General features: G+C 56.7%; 1 protein-coding gene across 2 annotated transcripts in view; it reads left to right on the top strand.

Moving 5' to 3' along the window:
- Positions 1–17,438, top strand: part of LOC122364677 (low-density lipoprotein receptor-related protein 2-like) — a 46,344-nt gene that overhangs the window by 11,755 nt on the left and 17,151 nt on the right. For both annotated transcript variants that reach the window (XM_043335287.1, XM_043335288.1), the window contains exons 12-40: positions 294–496; positions 799–983; positions 1,522–1,732; positions 2,103–2,424; positions 2,777–2,973; positions 3,263–3,516; positions 3,836–4,007; positions 5,571–5,661; positions 6,258–6,386; positions 6,650–6,874; positions 7,197–7,301; positions 7,598–7,811; positions 8,111–8,199; positions 8,489–9,033; positions 9,401–9,541; positions 9,767–9,969; positions 10,207–10,390; positions 10,536–10,658; positions 10,854–10,997; positions 11,364–11,547; positions 11,939–12,120; positions 12,459–12,685; positions 12,941–13,161; positions 13,340–13,551; positions 13,704–13,887; positions 14,092–14,186; positions 14,462–14,601; positions 15,424–16,590; positions 16,878–17,002. In XM_043335287.1, coding sequence (XP_043191222.1) covers positions 294–496; positions 799–983; positions 1,522–1,732; positions 2,103–2,424; positions 2,777–2,973; positions 3,263–3,516; positions 3,836–4,007; positions 5,571–5,661; positions 6,258–6,386; positions 6,650–6,874; positions 7,197–7,301; positions 7,598–7,811; positions 8,111–8,199; positions 8,489–9,033; positions 9,401–9,541; positions 9,767–9,969; positions 10,207–10,390; positions 10,536–10,658; positions 10,854–10,997; positions 11,364–11,547; positions 11,939–12,120; positions 12,459–12,685; positions 12,941–13,161; positions 13,340–13,551; positions 13,704–13,887; positions 14,092–14,186; positions 14,462–14,601; positions 15,424–16,590; positions 16,878–17,002 — 6,474 coding nt within the window. The remainder of the gene's footprint in view (positions 1–293; positions 497–798; positions 984–1,521; positions 1,733–2,102; positions 2,425–2,776; positions 2,974–3,262; positions 3,517–3,835; positions 4,008–5,570; positions 5,662–6,257; positions 6,387–6,649; positions 6,875–7,196; positions 7,302–7,597; positions 7,812–8,110; positions 8,200–8,488; positions 9,034–9,400; positions 9,542–9,766; positions 9,970–10,206; positions 10,391–10,535; positions 10,659–10,853; positions 10,998–11,363; positions 11,548–11,938; positions 12,121–12,458; positions 12,686–12,940; positions 13,162–13,339; positions 13,552–13,703; positions 13,888–14,091; positions 14,187–14,461; positions 14,602–15,423; positions 16,591–16,877; positions 17,003–17,438) is intronic.

Below are 17,438 nucleotides of genomic sequence, written 5' to 3' on the forward strand. Positions count from 1 at the left end.
AATGTTTGCCCTGAGATTTATGGTCATTTTTGTTCTGATTGTTGATGGGATGCTCTCAGATGTTTTTTATCAGATTTGTCTGTTATTTGCCATTATTTGTGATGATCGGATGGTTATTTCTTCAGTATCAGAAGATGCACTACTTAAAGCATTGGCTTCTTTTATTCTTCCGTCTTGTTATGTGATATCCAGTTTGCCTCTCTGCAAATACCTGTTCAAACTGTCGTCTAGTCCTCTACGGACCTACCTGCGATCGCCATTCCTCACCATCCGACCCGTCTTTCCGTTCACAGAGAAGGAGGAGGCGGTGCTGATCATCTCCAACCGGCGCTCCATCCTGATGTCCAACATCAACGAGACGTCGGTGGAGCGTCTGCCGATCTCCGTGGAGAACGTGGTGGCCACAATCTCGGACACAGTCACCGACACGCTCTACTGGTCCGACATGAAGGTCAAGAAGATCATGCGCCTCAAGAAGGGCGGCCAGCCGCAGGAGGTACGTACGGCTGCGTGAGCTCAGAGGACAGGGGCTTGGCGCCACACGCCGTGTGACATGATTTGGAGATTCGGTAATGCAATCAGACTCAGTAATGGACTGTTTTGGTTTGGTGCTTACGCATGTGCTCATAGGGCTGGCTGCTTTTGTCAGATTCGGAAAGGAATCGGACTGCTTTTGTCAGTAAGATTGGAAGGTACGCGACATGTCCGTTGGTCGAAGCACGCTGTGCCGCATCCGTTCCGCTGCGGCACACTCGGTGTCTCTGAGTCCCGTCTCACCCTCCCCTCCCCTCCGTCCAGGTGATCAGCAGCGGCCTGGATCTGGTCGAGGGCCTGGCCTTTGACTGGATCACGGGCAACCTCTACTGGGTGGACTCGAGGCTGGGCGTTATCGAGGTGGCCGACCGCAACGCCACCAGCCGGATCGCGCTCATCAACACAGACGTTGACCAGTTGCGCGGCCTGGCGCTGGACCCCTCCGAGAGGTGAGTGGCCAGTCCCCCACCCCAGTCAGTACCTACCCCCTGGGGGGACCAGCCGAGCGGCCTGGCGCTGGACCCCTCCGAGAGGTGAGTGCTCAGTCCCCTACCCCCGTCAGTAGGTACCCCCTGGGGGGACCAGTTGCGCGGCCTGGCGCTGGACCCCTCCGAGAGGTGAGTGGTCAGCCCCCCACCCCCACCAGTACCCCCTGGGGGAACCAGTTGCGCGGCCTGGCGCTGGACCCCTCCGAGAGGTGAGTGGTCTGTCCCTCCTCCCACCACCCACCAGAACCCTCTGGGTAGACCAGCTGCGGGGCTTAGCACTCGACCTCTCCGAGAGATAGTTGGTCAGCCGGTTCATAAAATTCCCTGTCTGTGTGCGTGCAGCTTTTGGTTCCTGCTCTGGTCGGACTGGGGCGCCCAGCTCCTGTCGTAAGTTGGTCACTGCTCGGTTCCTAATGCTCCTTCTGTGTGTCTACAGTTCTTGGTTCCTGTTCTGGTCCAACTGGGCACCCGCTCCCTAACACTCTCTGTGTTTGTGCAGCTCGAGGTTCCTGTTCTGGTCCGACTGGGGCGCCCGGCCGCGTATCGAGCGCTCCGGCCTGGACGGCTCCAACCGCACCACCATCATCACGTCCAAGATCTACTGGCCCAACGGCCTCACCCTGGACATCCCCAACCGGCGCGTCTACTTCGCCGACAGCAAGCTCGACTACATCGACTTCTGCAACTACGACGGATCGGGCAGACAGCAGGTCAGTGGGCGCTGAGTGCCGACCGACGGCGGTTCGTCACCGTTCATTGACACCGGCCCGGCCTGGTGTCAGTGTCAGTGTCAGCGTCCCTTGTATGTCAGCCCAACAGTGTCAGTATCAGTGATCCGGCGCGCCCAGTGTCAGTGTCAGTATTAAAGATGCGTATGTCTGTCAGCTCACCAGTGACGGGGCCCTGTGTCAGTCTCACTGACCGTGTAACCTCGCCTTCCCTCCTTCAGGTTCTGGCCAGCAGCCACTACCTGCTGCACCCGCACAGTATCGCCGTCTGTTCACCTGTGGCTGGGCTCTGTGTCAGTGTCAGTGTCCCTGTGTCAGCGTCGTTAACGTGTGCCCGCCCTCCCTGCCACAGGTGCTGGCCAGCAGCCATTACCTGCTGCACCCGCACAGCATTGCCGTGTTCCTGGACACGGTCTACTGGACAGACCGTCAACTGAACCGGGTGCTCTCGGCGCACAAGTTCAGCGGCGCCAACCAGTCGGTGGTCACACACCTGGTCTCGCAGCCGCTCAGTATCCACATCGCGCACTCGGTGCTGCAGCCCAACGGCAGCAACCCGTGCGCGGCCGCGCGCTGCGACCATCTGTGTCTGCTGGCGCCCGGGCAGCCCGGCTTCGCCTGCAAGTGTCGGCCCGGCTACAAGCTGGCAGAGGACAACCGCACCTGTACCGTCGGTGGGTGTCCGGCGGGGCTGTGGGGAGGGTGTGTGTACTGTCGGCGGGTCGTCCTGTGGGCCGGGGGGCTGTGGTGGATCCTACCGTGTGCAGGTGTGTGGGGCGAGTAGGGCTTCGACTGCCATTTGCTTGGTTGGCGCTGGTGCCTTAAATCCACAATTAATCAGCATAAATGAAGTTCAGCGTTGTTGCTTGCGACCCAACTGGACGTCCATCTCCCATTTGAGCGTAAAAGTGTGTATTTTAATGCTTGTTGTTAACATACCGATAACTGACTCCTTTCCCTGCCGCCACAGAGGAGCGCGCCTTCCTGCTGCTGATGGCCGGTAACCGACTCTCCTTGCTTCCACAGAGGAGCGCGCCTTCCTGCTGCTGCTGGCCGGTAACCGGGTGACGGACGTGTCTCTGACGCCCGACCAGGCGCGCGCCGGCCTCCTCACGCCGATCGTGGGCGTGGAGCGCTCCACCAGCCTCGACTACGACCACCAGTCGCAGACCGTCTTCTGGGTCGGCATGACAGAGACTGGCATCGGAGAGGACGACGAAAACGTGAGTGACCGGAGGCAGGAGGGAGGAGGGAGGAGGGATTACTGAGGGACTGAGCTAGCTTGGTCTGCCAGATGACAATCAGTCGCACAGTCCACAGTCCTCCTTTCCTATGGGGTGGGTGTTTCATTGATAGCTGTGCATATCGGCCCCTTCAAGAGTTGTGAGCTTCTATGGTAGAGTTCTTACCGTGTTTGCGTGTACGGTCGCTGGCATCGCCGAACGATGTGGCCCCGTGTTCCCCACTGGTCTGTGAGCCGCGTAGTGACCGTGCGCCGCCGTCCACCCCCAGGGCACCATCTACAGTCGCGCCGTGTCGGGCGGCAACGTCACAGAGTTCCTGGTGAACGGCGTCATCGGCACACCCTTCTGCATCGCCTACGACTGGGTGGGCGACAACATGTACATCGGCAACCAGCGCGCCTCAAACATCGAGGTGGTCAGCGCACAGGGCAAGAACCGCTACCGCAAGATCGTCATCGGCAACAACGGCACAGAGGAGGGCGTCGGCAAACCGGTGGCCATCGTACTCGACCCGTCTGAGGGGTAAGTAAGGCGCTGCCAGTAACATGTTTGGACATATGTACAACCAACGAATATACTCCTTGTAAACGCGCTCTTTTTATTACATGTCTCGTTTTATTTTCGTTATGTCTTGCATACGTGAGTTTTGTTAGCCCCCAACACCGTTTAATGGTTTTCTATTGCTCTATCTCTATCGTATGCGACTTGAAAGCGTTTTTTTTTAACTCTGCTTCCCAGTAAGCTCTACGGATGATGAACTTTACTCGTCAGCTGTACTAACAATTTACTGTGCCTGTTGCTCGCCAGTAAGCTGTTGCTAACCTTTGCTTCTGCTCCTCAGCAAGCTGTACTGGGCGGACGCCGGCGGCGTGGGGGTGCCGCCCAAGATCGGCAAGGCCGGCATGGACGGCTCCAAGCTGCAGGTGCTGGTGAAGGACATCCAGCACCCGCTGTCGCTGGCCATCGACATCCAGACCAAGGTCATCTACTGGAGCACCGAGAACCCGCCCTCGGTGAGTCAGGGAGCTTCTGTGGGCCGCAGGGAACCCACCCTCGGTGAGTTAGGGAGCTACTGTGGGCCGCAGGGAACCCGCCCTCGGTGAGTCAGGGAGCTACTGTGGACCGCAGGGAACCCGCCCTCGGTGAGTCAGGGAGCTACTGTGGGCCACAGGAAACCTGCCCTCGGTGAGTTAGGGAGCTACTGTGGGCCACAGGAAACCCGCCCTCGGTGAGTCAGGGAGCTACTGTGGGCCACAGGGAACCCGCCCTCGGTGAGTCAGGGAGCTTCTGTGGGCTGCAGGGAACCCGCCCTCGGTGAGTCAGGGAGCTACTGTGGGCCGCAGGGAACCCGCCCTCGGTGAGTCAGGGAGCTACTGTGGGCCACAGGGAACCCGCCCTCGGTGAGTTAGGGGAGCTTCTGTGGGCCACAGGGAACCCGCCCTCGGTGAGTCAGGGAGCTACTGTGGGCCACAGGGAACCCGCCCTCGGTGAGTTAGGGGAGCTACTGTGGGCCGCAGGGAACCCGCCCTCGGTGAGTTAGGGAGCTACTGTGGGCCGCAGGGAACCCGCCCTCGGTGAGTTAGGGAGCTACTGTGGGCCGCAGGGAACCCGCCCTCGGTGAGTTAGGGAGCTACTGTGGGCCACAGGAAACCCGCCCTCGGTGAGTCAGGGGCGCCAGACTCACGGGGAGTCCTCCGACTGGGGTCACAGGGGATCTGCCACTGCGGGCCACGGGGGAACCCGCCTCACCAGGAGCCCGCTCACTGTGAGTTGCAGGGATCCTCCAGAGTGCGAGTTGTGCGATGTCACAAAACTAAGCCGCGTTATTAACCCACGAGCCGCTGGGGGGGGGGGCATAAAGTTGCCCCCCCCTTTACGTTTTGTGAAATATCTCCGAAACCTGATGAGCTACGAACGTGAAACTTGGCATAGCTTCAAATGAATACCTAGGCAATGTTTGAGGAAAGTTTGGTGGTTGCAGCACCTAAGATGACGTCACAGTGACGTCATAAAGTTTTGTCGTTTTCCGATATGGACCGTTTCTGATGACGCTGAGCATGAAACTCAACTGTAAGTGAACTAGACAGCACCTGCTGTCATCCTAAAACATCTAACTACACTTCCATCTAGTTTCTGACCAATAATCGACCCTTTATATTCGGTCCCATATATCTGATGTATCGTGAGGAATATGAGAGTCGCAAATTTATAATTTCACTTATGACGTCACTGTGACGTCATTTCAAATGGGATCGACACCAAATTTGGACACAACCTCGGCTAGGTATTCAGGAAGATGTGTGCAAAGTTTCGCTTCTCTATCTCTTCGCATTGCGACGATATCGTCGCAGAAGTAAAGGGGGGGGGGGGCAACTATATGCCCCAGCGGCCGGCGGGTGGCGCGGAGGCCCAGCGGCCGCCGGGTTAAAAGGCATTGAATATAAGACGTGTGCCGAATTCGCCGGTGTCTTCTATACCGCTTTATGTTCCGCCGCGAATTGGCTCTGAGCAGGCCGCAGCGCTGTGTTCTGAATATAATTATCTCTGACTGTGACCGCTGCTGCTGTGTTCCACAGATAATGAGCGCCGGTGTGGACGGCACCAATGTGAAGACGCTGATGAGCTCGGGTATCAGTCAGCCGCGCAGTATCGCCATCCACGAGCAGCGTAAGTGAGCGATCGACACAGGTACTGATCGAGTACCCCGGGTGGTACACCGCGCTAGGTGACCGCCCGAAACACGCACTGGTCGAGTACCCCGGGTGGTACACGGCGCTGCGTGTACTCCTCCGCTACCGCCGGTACTCTGTACACCGCAGAGTCCTGAGTACGCTGCAGGACACGCTAGTTACGTAACCGAGGACATGCGGAAGGCCCCGCGTGCAATGAGTAAGCCTTGACGGCTGGTCGGGGCGACCACATTTCCTGGTCCAAACGTCACCCAGAAATATCCATAAGGAAATAAGTTATTCAAGCGACTATAATTGAACGGTTACCATTCATATTCACCGTTACAAATTCCGTTAGACAGCCAACCACCGTTTAGCGGTAGGTGTATTGTCCGTTCCTTTGCTATAGGGACCTTCCTGGCGTATTCCGCAATAAGCTTTCTTACTCACGGCTACTGATCTAATGGAATGCTGAACCGACTCTTATGGAATGCTGAACCGACAGCGTCCCGGCGCCAAAGGGCTGTTGGCTGCATAACTGTCTGCCGAACGGTGAACAGTGAGCTGAGCTGACGGCCTGCTGGCTGTTCTCAGGTCTGTTCTACCTGGACTCGGCGTACGAACAGGTGGCCCGCCTGGACCTGCCCGAGGGCGACAACAAGGTGCTGCTCATGAACAACACGGAGGCGCTCAACAGCCTCAAGGTGTTCTCCAAGAGACCGGGTAAGTGAGGATGAGCGGGTGGGAGGGAGGAAAGGAAACCGTGATACTTTGGAGCGTGGTGGGTGACGCTGCGTGGAACGTCTGTGTGCCTACTGACGGATATTGCTCTGGTAAAATGCGAGCTTTGTAAAGCGCTGAGTTTGCCCGACCGGCGAACCTCGCTGTACCTCACCTCACTCTCTTACTGAGCGCTGTGATGCCAACTATTTATCTCCGAAACTGTTGCGGCGCTCTTAACCCCCAACCACCCTCTGTGTACGCAGTGACTGCCAACCACCCGTGCCGCACGCGGAACGGCAACTGCGCGCACCTGTGTATCCCCGCGCCCGAGGGCGGCCGAGTGTGCGCCTGTGCCATCGGCTACCGGGCCGACGGGCCCACGCGCTGCACCGGCTACGACTCGTTCGCCATCGTCAGTCAGCTGGACGTGGTGCGCGGCTTCAGTCTCAGCGACCACGGCGAGGCCATGGCGCCTATTGCCGGACCTGGTGAGATATTACAGACACAGATACAGATACAGATACAGATACAGATACAGATACAGACAGGTGAGGTACAGTCTCAGCGACCACGGCGAGGCCATGACGCCCATCGCCGGACCCGGTGAGGTGCAGATGTATTTGCAGCGATGATTCTAGTTTATTTGTAATAGACGTTTTTTATGTGTGTATGTGTTATGTGTAATAGACGTTTAACGCGTTTATTTTCTACCAGATAGCGTTGAGGTGCCCCATGAAGCTAAGTCGGATCTTCGTATACGTTTGCTCCTGTCGTGGTTGACGATTGACACACCTCCCCGCTCCGCTGCAGGTCACAACGTCCTTCACGTGGACGTGCTGTTCAAGGCCAAGTACATCTACTGGGTGGAGTTCAACCTCCTCGGCAAGAACGGCATCTACCGCGCCCGGCCGAACGGTAAGGACACGCGCTCGCCTAGCCGTCGCCGGCTCTGCATGGGTATAATTTGTTCGCCTCTGTGGTCAGTTAAAACAGAGCTGGCGATCAGGTTATAGTAGGTTGCAAATATCCCCTATTCGTTTGTACATAAGGTAGCCGTCGTCTAAGTAAGGTAAGGCTAAGTAAGGTAGCCCCGCCCCCCGCTATTGTCATGTGTAGCTTCTCGTGAAGTTGCCATATGACTGAGCAGCCGACAGCCCGTGAAGCCACTGACTTTTGGGTGCTTGTCATCTGACGTCGCTTCTGTTCGACAGGTACCGACATGGAGGCCATAGTATCGAGTGGTGTGGGCTCGAACGGCATCCGCGGCATCGCCGTCGACTGGATCAACGACAACGTCTACTTCACCAACTCGTTCCCGCACGAAACGTTCCTGGAGGTGTGCCGCACGGACGGCCAGCACCGCATGGTGCTCTTCAAAACCATCAAGGACTCGCCCAAGGAGATCGCCGTCAACCCCGTCAAACGGTGAGAGCCAGGGAGAGGGAGAGGGAAAGGGCATGGGAGGGGGAAAGGAAAGGAAGAGGGAGAGGGAGGGGAGAGGTCTTAGCTTCGACGTAGTGTATTGCTTGAAAGCAGTATATTGATTAACTGTGGATGAGCTCAAGCGCTAAACTTTCATTTATGACTTGTCGTGAATATCACTTGTAATTCTGGTAACATTCCGCTGTTTTGGACCAGAGCTTATTTTCGTTTGTCTGACAAGCACCCCTGTTTCTCCCCGTGTTCCGTGTTGTCTGAACTGACGTCTGTGCTCCGCCCTGCAGCTACCTGTACTGGATCGACTACGGTCAGAACCCCAAACTGTCCCGCTCCCAGCTGGATGGAAACGGCACAACGCGGATCGTCACCAGAGGTGAGGAGACGCGCACCACGGCGGGCCCGACTGTCGGAGGGCGCGGGTCTCTTGGGGCAGTGCATTGTAGTCGTAACTTGGGGTTACAACCTTGTTTACTAGGTATTTGCCTGAAATATGAGATGTATGAATTATGTGATAAAAGATTGTGGCGTTTTCCACGCTACTTCTAAGTTTGCATTACCTTTGAGCCAGTTCCATTCCAGTCGATGGTATTTGTATTGTTGGAACACTGTGACTTGCTACTCATTTTCTGACCTGCCCTGTCCCTCTGCCCTGACCTCCTCAGGTATCAGTCAGCCGCGTGACCTGACCATCGACATGCTCACTCACGACGTCTACTTTGCCGACTCGAGCATGGACGCCATCATGAAGGTGGATTACCAGGGCAACAGCCGGCAGGTGATCCGACGCAACCTGCCTAACCCGGTCGGCCTGGCCGTCCACCTGGGCGACCTGTACTGGGTCGACCGCAACCTGCGCACCGTGTTCCGCGCCTCCAAACTGGCCGGCAACACCACAGAGGCGCAGAGCCTCAAGTCCGGCCTGGAGACCCTCCGGGACATCAGCATCTTCGACGCCAACAACCAGCCGACCGGGAAGACGCCGTGCGCCAGCTCCGGCTGCGAGCAGCTCTGCTTCGCGCTGCCGGAGGGCGACGACAAGGGCGGCCTGCTGTCGGGCGGATACCGGTGCGCCTGCGCCACGGGCACACTGGCCACCGACCGGCGCCGCTGCTCGCAGAGCGAGGACTACCTCATCTTCACCACGCGCACTGAGATCCACAGCGTGCACATGGACCCGCGCGTCACCAGCGTGCCCTTCGAGCCCATCGTGAGTGACGCGGGAGTAGGGAAGCGGAGGGTGGGGGTGGAGGTCTCCTTCGAGCCGAACTTGGATGCTGCCTGATGTAATGGAGGATGGGGAGGGATCTAGAACTGTGCATTGTAGTGTGCAGTGAGGACTGTTGCCCTGTGATAATGATAAACTTCAGTGCGGTGTATTTTATTGTTTCGTCTGCTTTACTCTCGATCAAAAGAACTAGCCAAATGTAACGTTCTTCCCCTTTCTCATCAAAATTTCGCGCCGCCTAACGAAACCGATTGCAGCCACTTCCGATCTCAGAGCCCGTCTTAAGTCAACGTCACTAGGACCCCGTTACCCATAACCCGGCCCCCGCTGACCGTCCGTCCTTCCGCAGACCAACTTCACGAACGTGGTAAACATCGACGCCGACGTGGCCGACGGAAAGCTACTGTTCACCGAGGTCAGCCCGCCGGACCGTATCGGCTGGCTGGCCATGGACGCGCTGCGCGCCGGAAACGGCACCACCATCATATCGGTACGGGTATAACGTATCCTCACAGTACCCCTACCCCTACACCTAACTCCTTCCTTTCCTCTTACACCTGCCCAGAAAATGCACTTTCATCATCTTGATACGTGCCATCACTGTCTTCACTACTGTCTTCCATCACTATTTCGCCCACAGTTTGTTGAGTTTGGTTTTTATTTGTTCGCCACACCTCCAGTCTGTATATCTAATTACACGGTGCCCGGCCCCCAGGGTGATGAAACTGCGATGGATCCGACCGGTATCGCGTACGACTGGATCGGAAAGAAGGTGTACTGGGCGGACTCTCGCAACCACTCCATCTACGCCATGAACCTGGACGGCTCGCACGTGGTCATGCTGGCTAACGTGGAGCGGCCGCGCTCGCTGGTGCTCGACCCGTGCAAGGGATACATGTACTTCATCGACTGGAACAGGTGGGTGCCAGCGAGAGGGTGGGTAATCGGTGGGGTTGAACGAAAAAGTAGATGGCTTACTTATTGGGCATGCATGGGTATTGTGAGCGTCTTTTCAAATATCACCGAATGCATTAATGTTAAAGGTGTTGGTCGTTGAACAGTGTTAACAGCAGTCTTTAGGTCTCACGATGTGAGGTTTAATTGGTACGCCGTTGGTCGCTGTGCCGTGACTATTGTTGATTATCCCGTCGCCAGGTACGGCTCTCGCGCCAAGATTTTCCGCGCGACGATGGCCGGCTCGTTCAAGGAGGCGATCGTCGAGTCGAACCTGACGCAGCCGTCGGGCCTGGCTCTGGACCGCGCCGACCAGAAGATCTACTGGACCGACCTGCTGAGGGAGAAAATCGAGCGCGCCACGGTCAACGGTACCCAGCGAGAGGTCAGTTAGAGGGGAGGAAGGGAGGGGGTTGCAGTTAGTGTTCCCCACCCGGCGAGTGACAGCGCTCTGAGGCCGTGTACACCGTGGTCACACAGACCCCTCGGCCGCCCAGCGCCGCAGCTGACGCGCCCTGCCCTACCTCCAGGTGCTGATTGCTGCCACGCTGTTCCCGTACGGTATAGCGGTGCACGGCAACTACATTTACTGGACGGACCTGCAGCTGCGCGGCGTGTACCGGGCAGAGAAGCACACGGGAGCCAACACTGAGGTACGTACGGCGGGGGTCACACTGGGGCGGACTAACGCTACAGGAGCGAGGGGACGGGAGGAGTCCGAGGGGCAGTAGCGGGGTGCCTGGTCACACGGAGGGTTTGTTTGGTAAGAGGGCATCCGTTTGCATGCATCCCGTTTACAGAGTAACAGCAATTGTACTCCATTTGTAACCCCCTCCCGGTGTTCACAGGAGATTGTTGGCCGCCTGGACGGTACGCCACGCGACATCCTCGCCTTCTCCAAGGACAGCCAAAAGTGCGAGCCGGCGCGCAACCCGTGCGAAATCAACAACGGAGGGTGTGCGCAGAGCTGCCACCCCAGCATTAATGGCACGGTAAGCAAGGCTGCCACCTGCCTCCAACATCAACGGCACAGTAAGAGGCATTGAAGGCACGATAGGAAGAGCGAGTGAGCTGGCAGGACGCCGCCACATCCCAATCGGCAATCCCGTAATATGCTTAAGGCGGTATTTTCATTACGCTCGACGTGCTAACGATAAGCCAGTTTGGAGTAGCGAGCTTTGAGTTGTATGAAGATGCCCGCCTTCTTCTGGTCAAGATGCAAATTTAGTTAAGAAATTTCACGTGCCTTAGAATATTGTAGCTGGACTGATAAGTCTCAGCAAAATACATGTATAAGTGACTAAATTTCGTTAGTTGTCCTTGGAGTGTATGATAACCTGTCCGTGCGTCGTCCTTAGGTGGAGTGTAAGTGTAACACGACCACCAAGCTGGTGAACGAGGGCAAGATGTGCGTCACCACGGACCTGACGTGCGACAACAACAAGTTTGTGTGCGGTAACGGCAAGTGCATCAGCCGGCTGTGGGCGTGTGACGGGGAGGACGACTGCGGCGACGGCACCGACGAGGACGAAAACTACTGCAGTGAGTGACCGGATACATACTGCTGCACAGATTGGGGAACAAACACTTCATTGAATGACGAAACTACCGCGGTAGGGGTGGAGTGAGGGGGGGGGGGACAAACCACTGTAGTGGGTGGAAGTAACGTCTGCAGTGAGTTTTGTTGGGGCAGTCGCTACACACGGCGGGCCACCTCACCTGGCCGCATGCAAGTCCCCAGTCATGGCACTGTTAATTTCGCTTCCTCGTGACACGGCACGCTAAACGCAGACACCGAAATGCTAATCTATGGTTGGTTATGGGTATAGTTATCCCTTTCTCTCAGATGCCAGCGACCAGTGCTGACGCTCTCGCTCTCGTGCAGCGCTATTATTGACTCCCCCTCTCCCCTCCCCTTCCCTCCCGCTTACAGCGTTCCACACATGCAGTCCGTCCGAGTTCCGCTGCGGCAACGGCCGGTGCATCTTCAACTCGTGGAAGTGTGACCACGAGGATGACTGCGGCGACGGGACGGACGAGATCGACTGCGACTACCCGCCCTGCGCCGACGGAGAGTTCACGTGCGCCAACCACCGCTGCATCTCCATGGCAGACGTACGTGCAGAGTCGTCACGGACCCGCCAACGGTCCGCTTCGGATCCGTCCTGCTTTGACTTCGTACATAATATTGTTACTTCCCGGCCACCGACCTGCCAACGACTGGAACTGCTTCGATCTTGCCCCATTCCGCCCAGCTATCATAATCCTTACCCCCATGTCTGCGCCTTGACCCTGACCCCAGTCCCCAGGCCCCTCCCCAGCAGTGGCACTATCCTCGTTTTTGGTAGACGCTTTTTCATTTGTGCTGGTACTGTAGCTCACGCTATTCTTCTCTCCTGACGTCTGGTATCGCGTTGCTTGATACTTGATCTGACCCGATCTGCGCCCACCAGGTGTGTAACGGCGTGAACGACTGCCGCGATAACAAGACGTCCGACGAGTCCCTGGAGCGGTGCAAGAACACCACCACTACGTGTCCGGCCGGCCACCGCAAGTGCGAGACGACCAACATCTGCGTGGAGCCGTACTGGCTGTGCGACGGCGACAACGACTGCGGCGACAATAGCGACGAGGACGAGCTGCACTGCAAGGACCGCCACTGTCCCAACAACAGCTTCAGGTGAGCCACTGTCCCAACAGCTTCAGGTGAGCCACTGTCCCAACAACAGCTTCAGGTGAGTGGCTGTCCCAACAACAGCTTCAGGTGGGTGATTACTGATTACTGTCGCAACAGCTTGAGGTGTTCCGGAATGTCTGTGTTCACTTTTCAGTACCTACTGTTGCGTCCTTGTCTGTCCCGCCTCTTGCGGTTATCTTCCCGTGCTGGTTCTGACCTACCCGAGCACTGTATTCTGACGCCCTCCATCTCCGCCAGATGCTCCAACCACCGCTGTATCCCGGCCACCTGGCACTGCGACGGAGACGATGACTGCGGAGACGGAGCAGACGAGCCCGCCGACTGCAAGTCCAAGGAGCGCACCTGCTTCGGCGACCTCTTCACCTGCGACAACGGCAACTGCATCCCGCGGATCTACATCTGCGACGGTGACAACGACTGTCTGGACGGCTCGGACGAGGATGAGAAACACCAGTGCAGTGAGTTTTCACCAGCCGAGGGCGGGCGAGAGTCAAAGGAGTTCTGAATAGCGGAATAGCAAAGGGAGAGCCGAGAAGGGCTGCTCCGTTAGTTCATGAGATAGCCCTGCGTTTGTGTCTGGCCTTATCCGTTTTGTGTGCCCGACTTTCCTAACGACCGATCTCTTGTGTTCGGCAGACAATCGTCAGTGCTCCAAGGATGAGTTTGCGTGCACGGAGAACAAAAAGTGGGGCCGCGCGCTGTGCATCCCGAAGCGGTGGGTGTGTGACGGCGACCCGGACTGCGTGGACGGCGCCGACGAGGACAGGGTGCACGCCAACTGCACCGAACTGCCCAACACGTGCACAGAGGAGCAGTTCACCTGCAACAACGGACGCTGCATCAACAGCGTAAGTAGTTACGGTCGGCCGACTGGCGGATAACCCTGTTTGTAACTGTTGACTGTTGTGTTCTTGCAGTAGTTCGCCAGTCTTCTTGTTTGCAATAGCCCGCGGTGCCTATTTCCCGTCCGCTGATTGTCTCGCGTCTGCTCTGCCCTCAGAAATGGGAGTGCGACCACGACAACGACTGCGGCGACGGCAGTGACGAGGGCAAATCGTGCAACACCCGCTACCGCAACTGCACGGCCGACGAGTTCGCCTGCGACAACGCCAAGTGCGTGCGGAAGGCGTACCACTGCGACGGGGACGACGACTGCGGCGACTACTCGGACGAAAAGGACTGCTGTGAGTGCCGCGCGCCGTGAGAGCAATTGCATTTTGTACCTTGAGTGGAGCGTGGAGAATATCTCAAACGATCTTGCCAATGAAATTTCGCTTTTAAGCTCACGAAGTATGCACATATTGCGCAGCTTTCGTCCCTGTTTCCCCACTATTGCACCCCATCGTCATCCCGACTCGCCGCTGACGGTCCGTCGGCGTCCGTTACAGCCAAGGAGGAGACCGAGTGTCCCCCGGGAGAGTTCTCATGCGGCGGCAAGGACCTCGAGAAGCGCTGCATCAAATACGAGCTCGTCTGTAACAAGGTACGGCCCGCTGTGCTAGGATCCCGCTCAGGACGTGATCTTTGAACGTACGGTTCTGGATGCCAATAGCGTGAATTGGGCAGTGTTGCCGCCTAAAACAAAACTAGCCTGCATTCATTGTTCAAACAGACTACCTCAAGTTAAACATTGAGGACATTGGCTCAATCACTCAGTGTAACAGATTAGAAATGTTCCCGTTCTTCGATTAGCGCGTTGATTGACCGTCAGAGCTGCTGAACGGTTCCTCCACTGACCGTCGTCCCTGCTCTGACTAGGTGGACGACTGTGAGAACGGCGCTGACGAGCCGCTGCACTGCAACGTCGACGAATGCGCCAAGACGGAGCTGCACCAGTGCGGACACAAGTGTGTCAACACGCTCACCGGCTATTACTGCGAGTGCAACTCTGGATACAAGTGAGACTCAGGCGAATGGACACAGACTAGAAGGGGAACAATATATCTTGCGCCCGCTAGTCGCTACGCATTGCTTTAGGCCAATAGATCATAAAATGAGGAGATATAAAATTTGGATCAATTGGTATTTGTTCCGTAACGTTCGAATGTCTAGAAGCTGAGATATTCGATAAAAAACCTACTTTACTTGCCAATGTACTTGCTAGTGACTTGCCAAAGTACCTAAAAGCATAAAATTTGGGATCGATTGGCGCATGTAACGTGTCAATCAGGCGTCTAAAAGCTGAGATATTCGCGAAAAACTTGCTGTACTTGCCAATGTACTTGCCAGCCTACTCAATACTTACCCAAGTAATTGATACTTGCCGTAATACCTCATACGTGCTAATGTACTTGCTACTTGCCGAACAACTTGGTGTGTATGTACTTGCTTAAGTACTTAATACTTGCCAAAATACTTGGCGCTGGCCAAGGTGCTTGGTACTTGCGACCTAGGGCACGAAGTTTGGGATCGGACGAAATGTCCCGTGTCGATCGGACGTCTACAACATGGTGAAAAAGTGCTTAAGCGCGTCGTACTTGCAAAAGTGCTTGGTATTTGTTAAAAGACTTGGAACTTAAATAGATACATATTAAATTACTAATCGATCGGTGCCTGTCCCGCGTCGGTCCGACGTACAGAAGCGTAGATATAGGTTTCCACTGAATGCCGGCGGCCGGCGAATTATTTCGTCCGGCGCCGATCAGAATCTTAGGAAACAATGCTGTCTGATTGGTTATCACCAACCATGCTTGTCGCTGATTCAGATCCTCTGTCCCCAGGCTGATGGCCGACAAGAAGGCGTGCGAGGACCTGAACGAGTGCTCGGAGCAGATCAGCAAGTGCTCCCAGAAGTGCTTCAACATGCCGGGCTCGTTCGCCTGCAAGTGCGACGAGAAGTACTACGACAGAGAGCTGGACGGCTACACGTGTAAGCGGCGTGACAACATCGAGCCGTGGCTCATCATCACCAACAAACACTACGTGCGCAACATTTCCACGGACGGTGCTCACTACACGCTCATGCACCAGAACCTGCAGAACGTGGTGGCGCTCGACTTTGACCTGAAGGAGGACCGACTCTACTTCGCTGATGTCGGCGACAAGAAGATCCACAGGACGGTCCGCAATGACAGCGGCGACTTCTACGAGCCCATCATCACCAGTCGGACGGGCGGCCTGGAGGGCCTCAGCGTCGACTGGGTGGGCCGCAAGCTCTACTGGCTGGACCGGCACGAGAAGCACCTGGACGTGTCCAACCTTGACGGCTCGTACCGGCGCACGCTGATCAACCGCGGCCTGACCGACCCGCGAGCCATTTCCGTCCACCCGGGCATCGGGTACATTTTCTTCACCGACTGGAACTTGCAGTCCTTCATCGGCAAGGTCGGCATGGACGGCAGCAATTTCACGCGCATCCTGACATTCAACGACAAGGTTATCTGGCCCAATGCGCTCACGATCGACTTCTTTGCCGATAAGATCTTCTGGGCGGACGCCCACATGGACTACATCGCCTACTCGGACTTCGAGGGTCGCGGACGGCACGAGGTTCTTCAGGGCGCCAACGTTCACCACGTGTTTGCTCTGACCGTCATCGACGACACGCTCTTCTGGACGGACTGGAACCTCAAGGCGGTGGTGCGCGCGCACAAATTCACCGGAGAGAACGTGGCCATTCTGCGCAACACCACGCACCGTCCGTACGACATCAAGGTGTACCACCCGCTGCGGCAGCTGGCCTATCCGAACCCTTGCGCCGAGAACAACGGCGGCTGCTCGCACCTGTGTCTGCTGTCGCCTAAACGTGACGGCGGCGTCCGCGCTCAGTGCGCGTGTCCTGACGACTACAAGACGCGCGCCGACGGCCGTACGTGCGTGCACAACTGTCCGCCCCGCACCCACCGCTGCGGCCCTCCGGACGACATCTGTATCCCCTGGTTCAGCAAGTGAGTACGCGCCCGGGTGCCGGGTGGATACAGGGGCGAGGCGCTGAGCAACATGAGGTCAATCTTTTTTAAACATCGGGCCTCAGTATGGCAGGCTTTTACATATGTCAATCTATGACGTGTAGGCTTTATTATGATTTGTGATTTAGCTATTGTGATTTGTGACGATGCCATTTATTCAACTAGCTGTTTGTTACACTGTTCTTTGTTCTTGTTCTCTGGATTGTCCACCCTGCCGTCCGTGACGCTGTCTCCACTGTGACGTGACGCGTGACGCGGCGTTTCAGGTGTGACGGCGTGACTCAGTGTAAGGACGGCTCGGACGAACACGACTGTCCGCCGCGAGTCTGCGACGCCGGCCTGTTCCAGTGCAAGAACAACAACTGCACCACGTCGGCGGCATTCTGCAACCGTGAGTGCCGGACCGAGAGGCGGCAGCGAGGCGGGCTGTTCCTCCTGGAACTTTTATTGGCACACACGCTAACGAAACCCACATGACTCGCTAGCAGCGTTTGACGATGCTGGTGAACGTTTGGCTCAGATCTAACATTCAATGTAGCATTTTTGCTTTTCGTCCATATTGTATTGCTTTTTACCGCTGCTATCCACTATAAAATGGTAGGACACTGTCATATTGAACTGCCGAGGCTGGCTGGCAGCATGCTTGCCACCACAGGGAAGTGTCTGACACTTGACAGGAAGCTGCCTGATGAACTGTGTGCCGGTCGGCGCTGAGTCAGGCACCCTGTTCTACATCCCTGTGGTCTGCCTCAGCCCCTGTCGGCTCCTCAGCTCCTGTAGCTCCCCTCGGCCCCTTCAGTTCCCCTCAGCCCCCGCTGCCCCCCTCA

The sequence above is a fragment of the Amphibalanus amphitrite genome, unplaced genomic scaffold, assembly GCF_019059575.1.
Source record: "Amphibalanus amphitrite isolate SeventyFive unplaced genomic scaffold, NRLGWU_Aamphi_draft 000691F_arrow, whole genome shotgun sequence".
Taxonomy (NCBI): domain Eukaryota; kingdom Metazoa; phylum Arthropoda; class Thecostraca; order Balanomorpha; family Balanidae; genus Amphibalanus; species Amphibalanus amphitrite.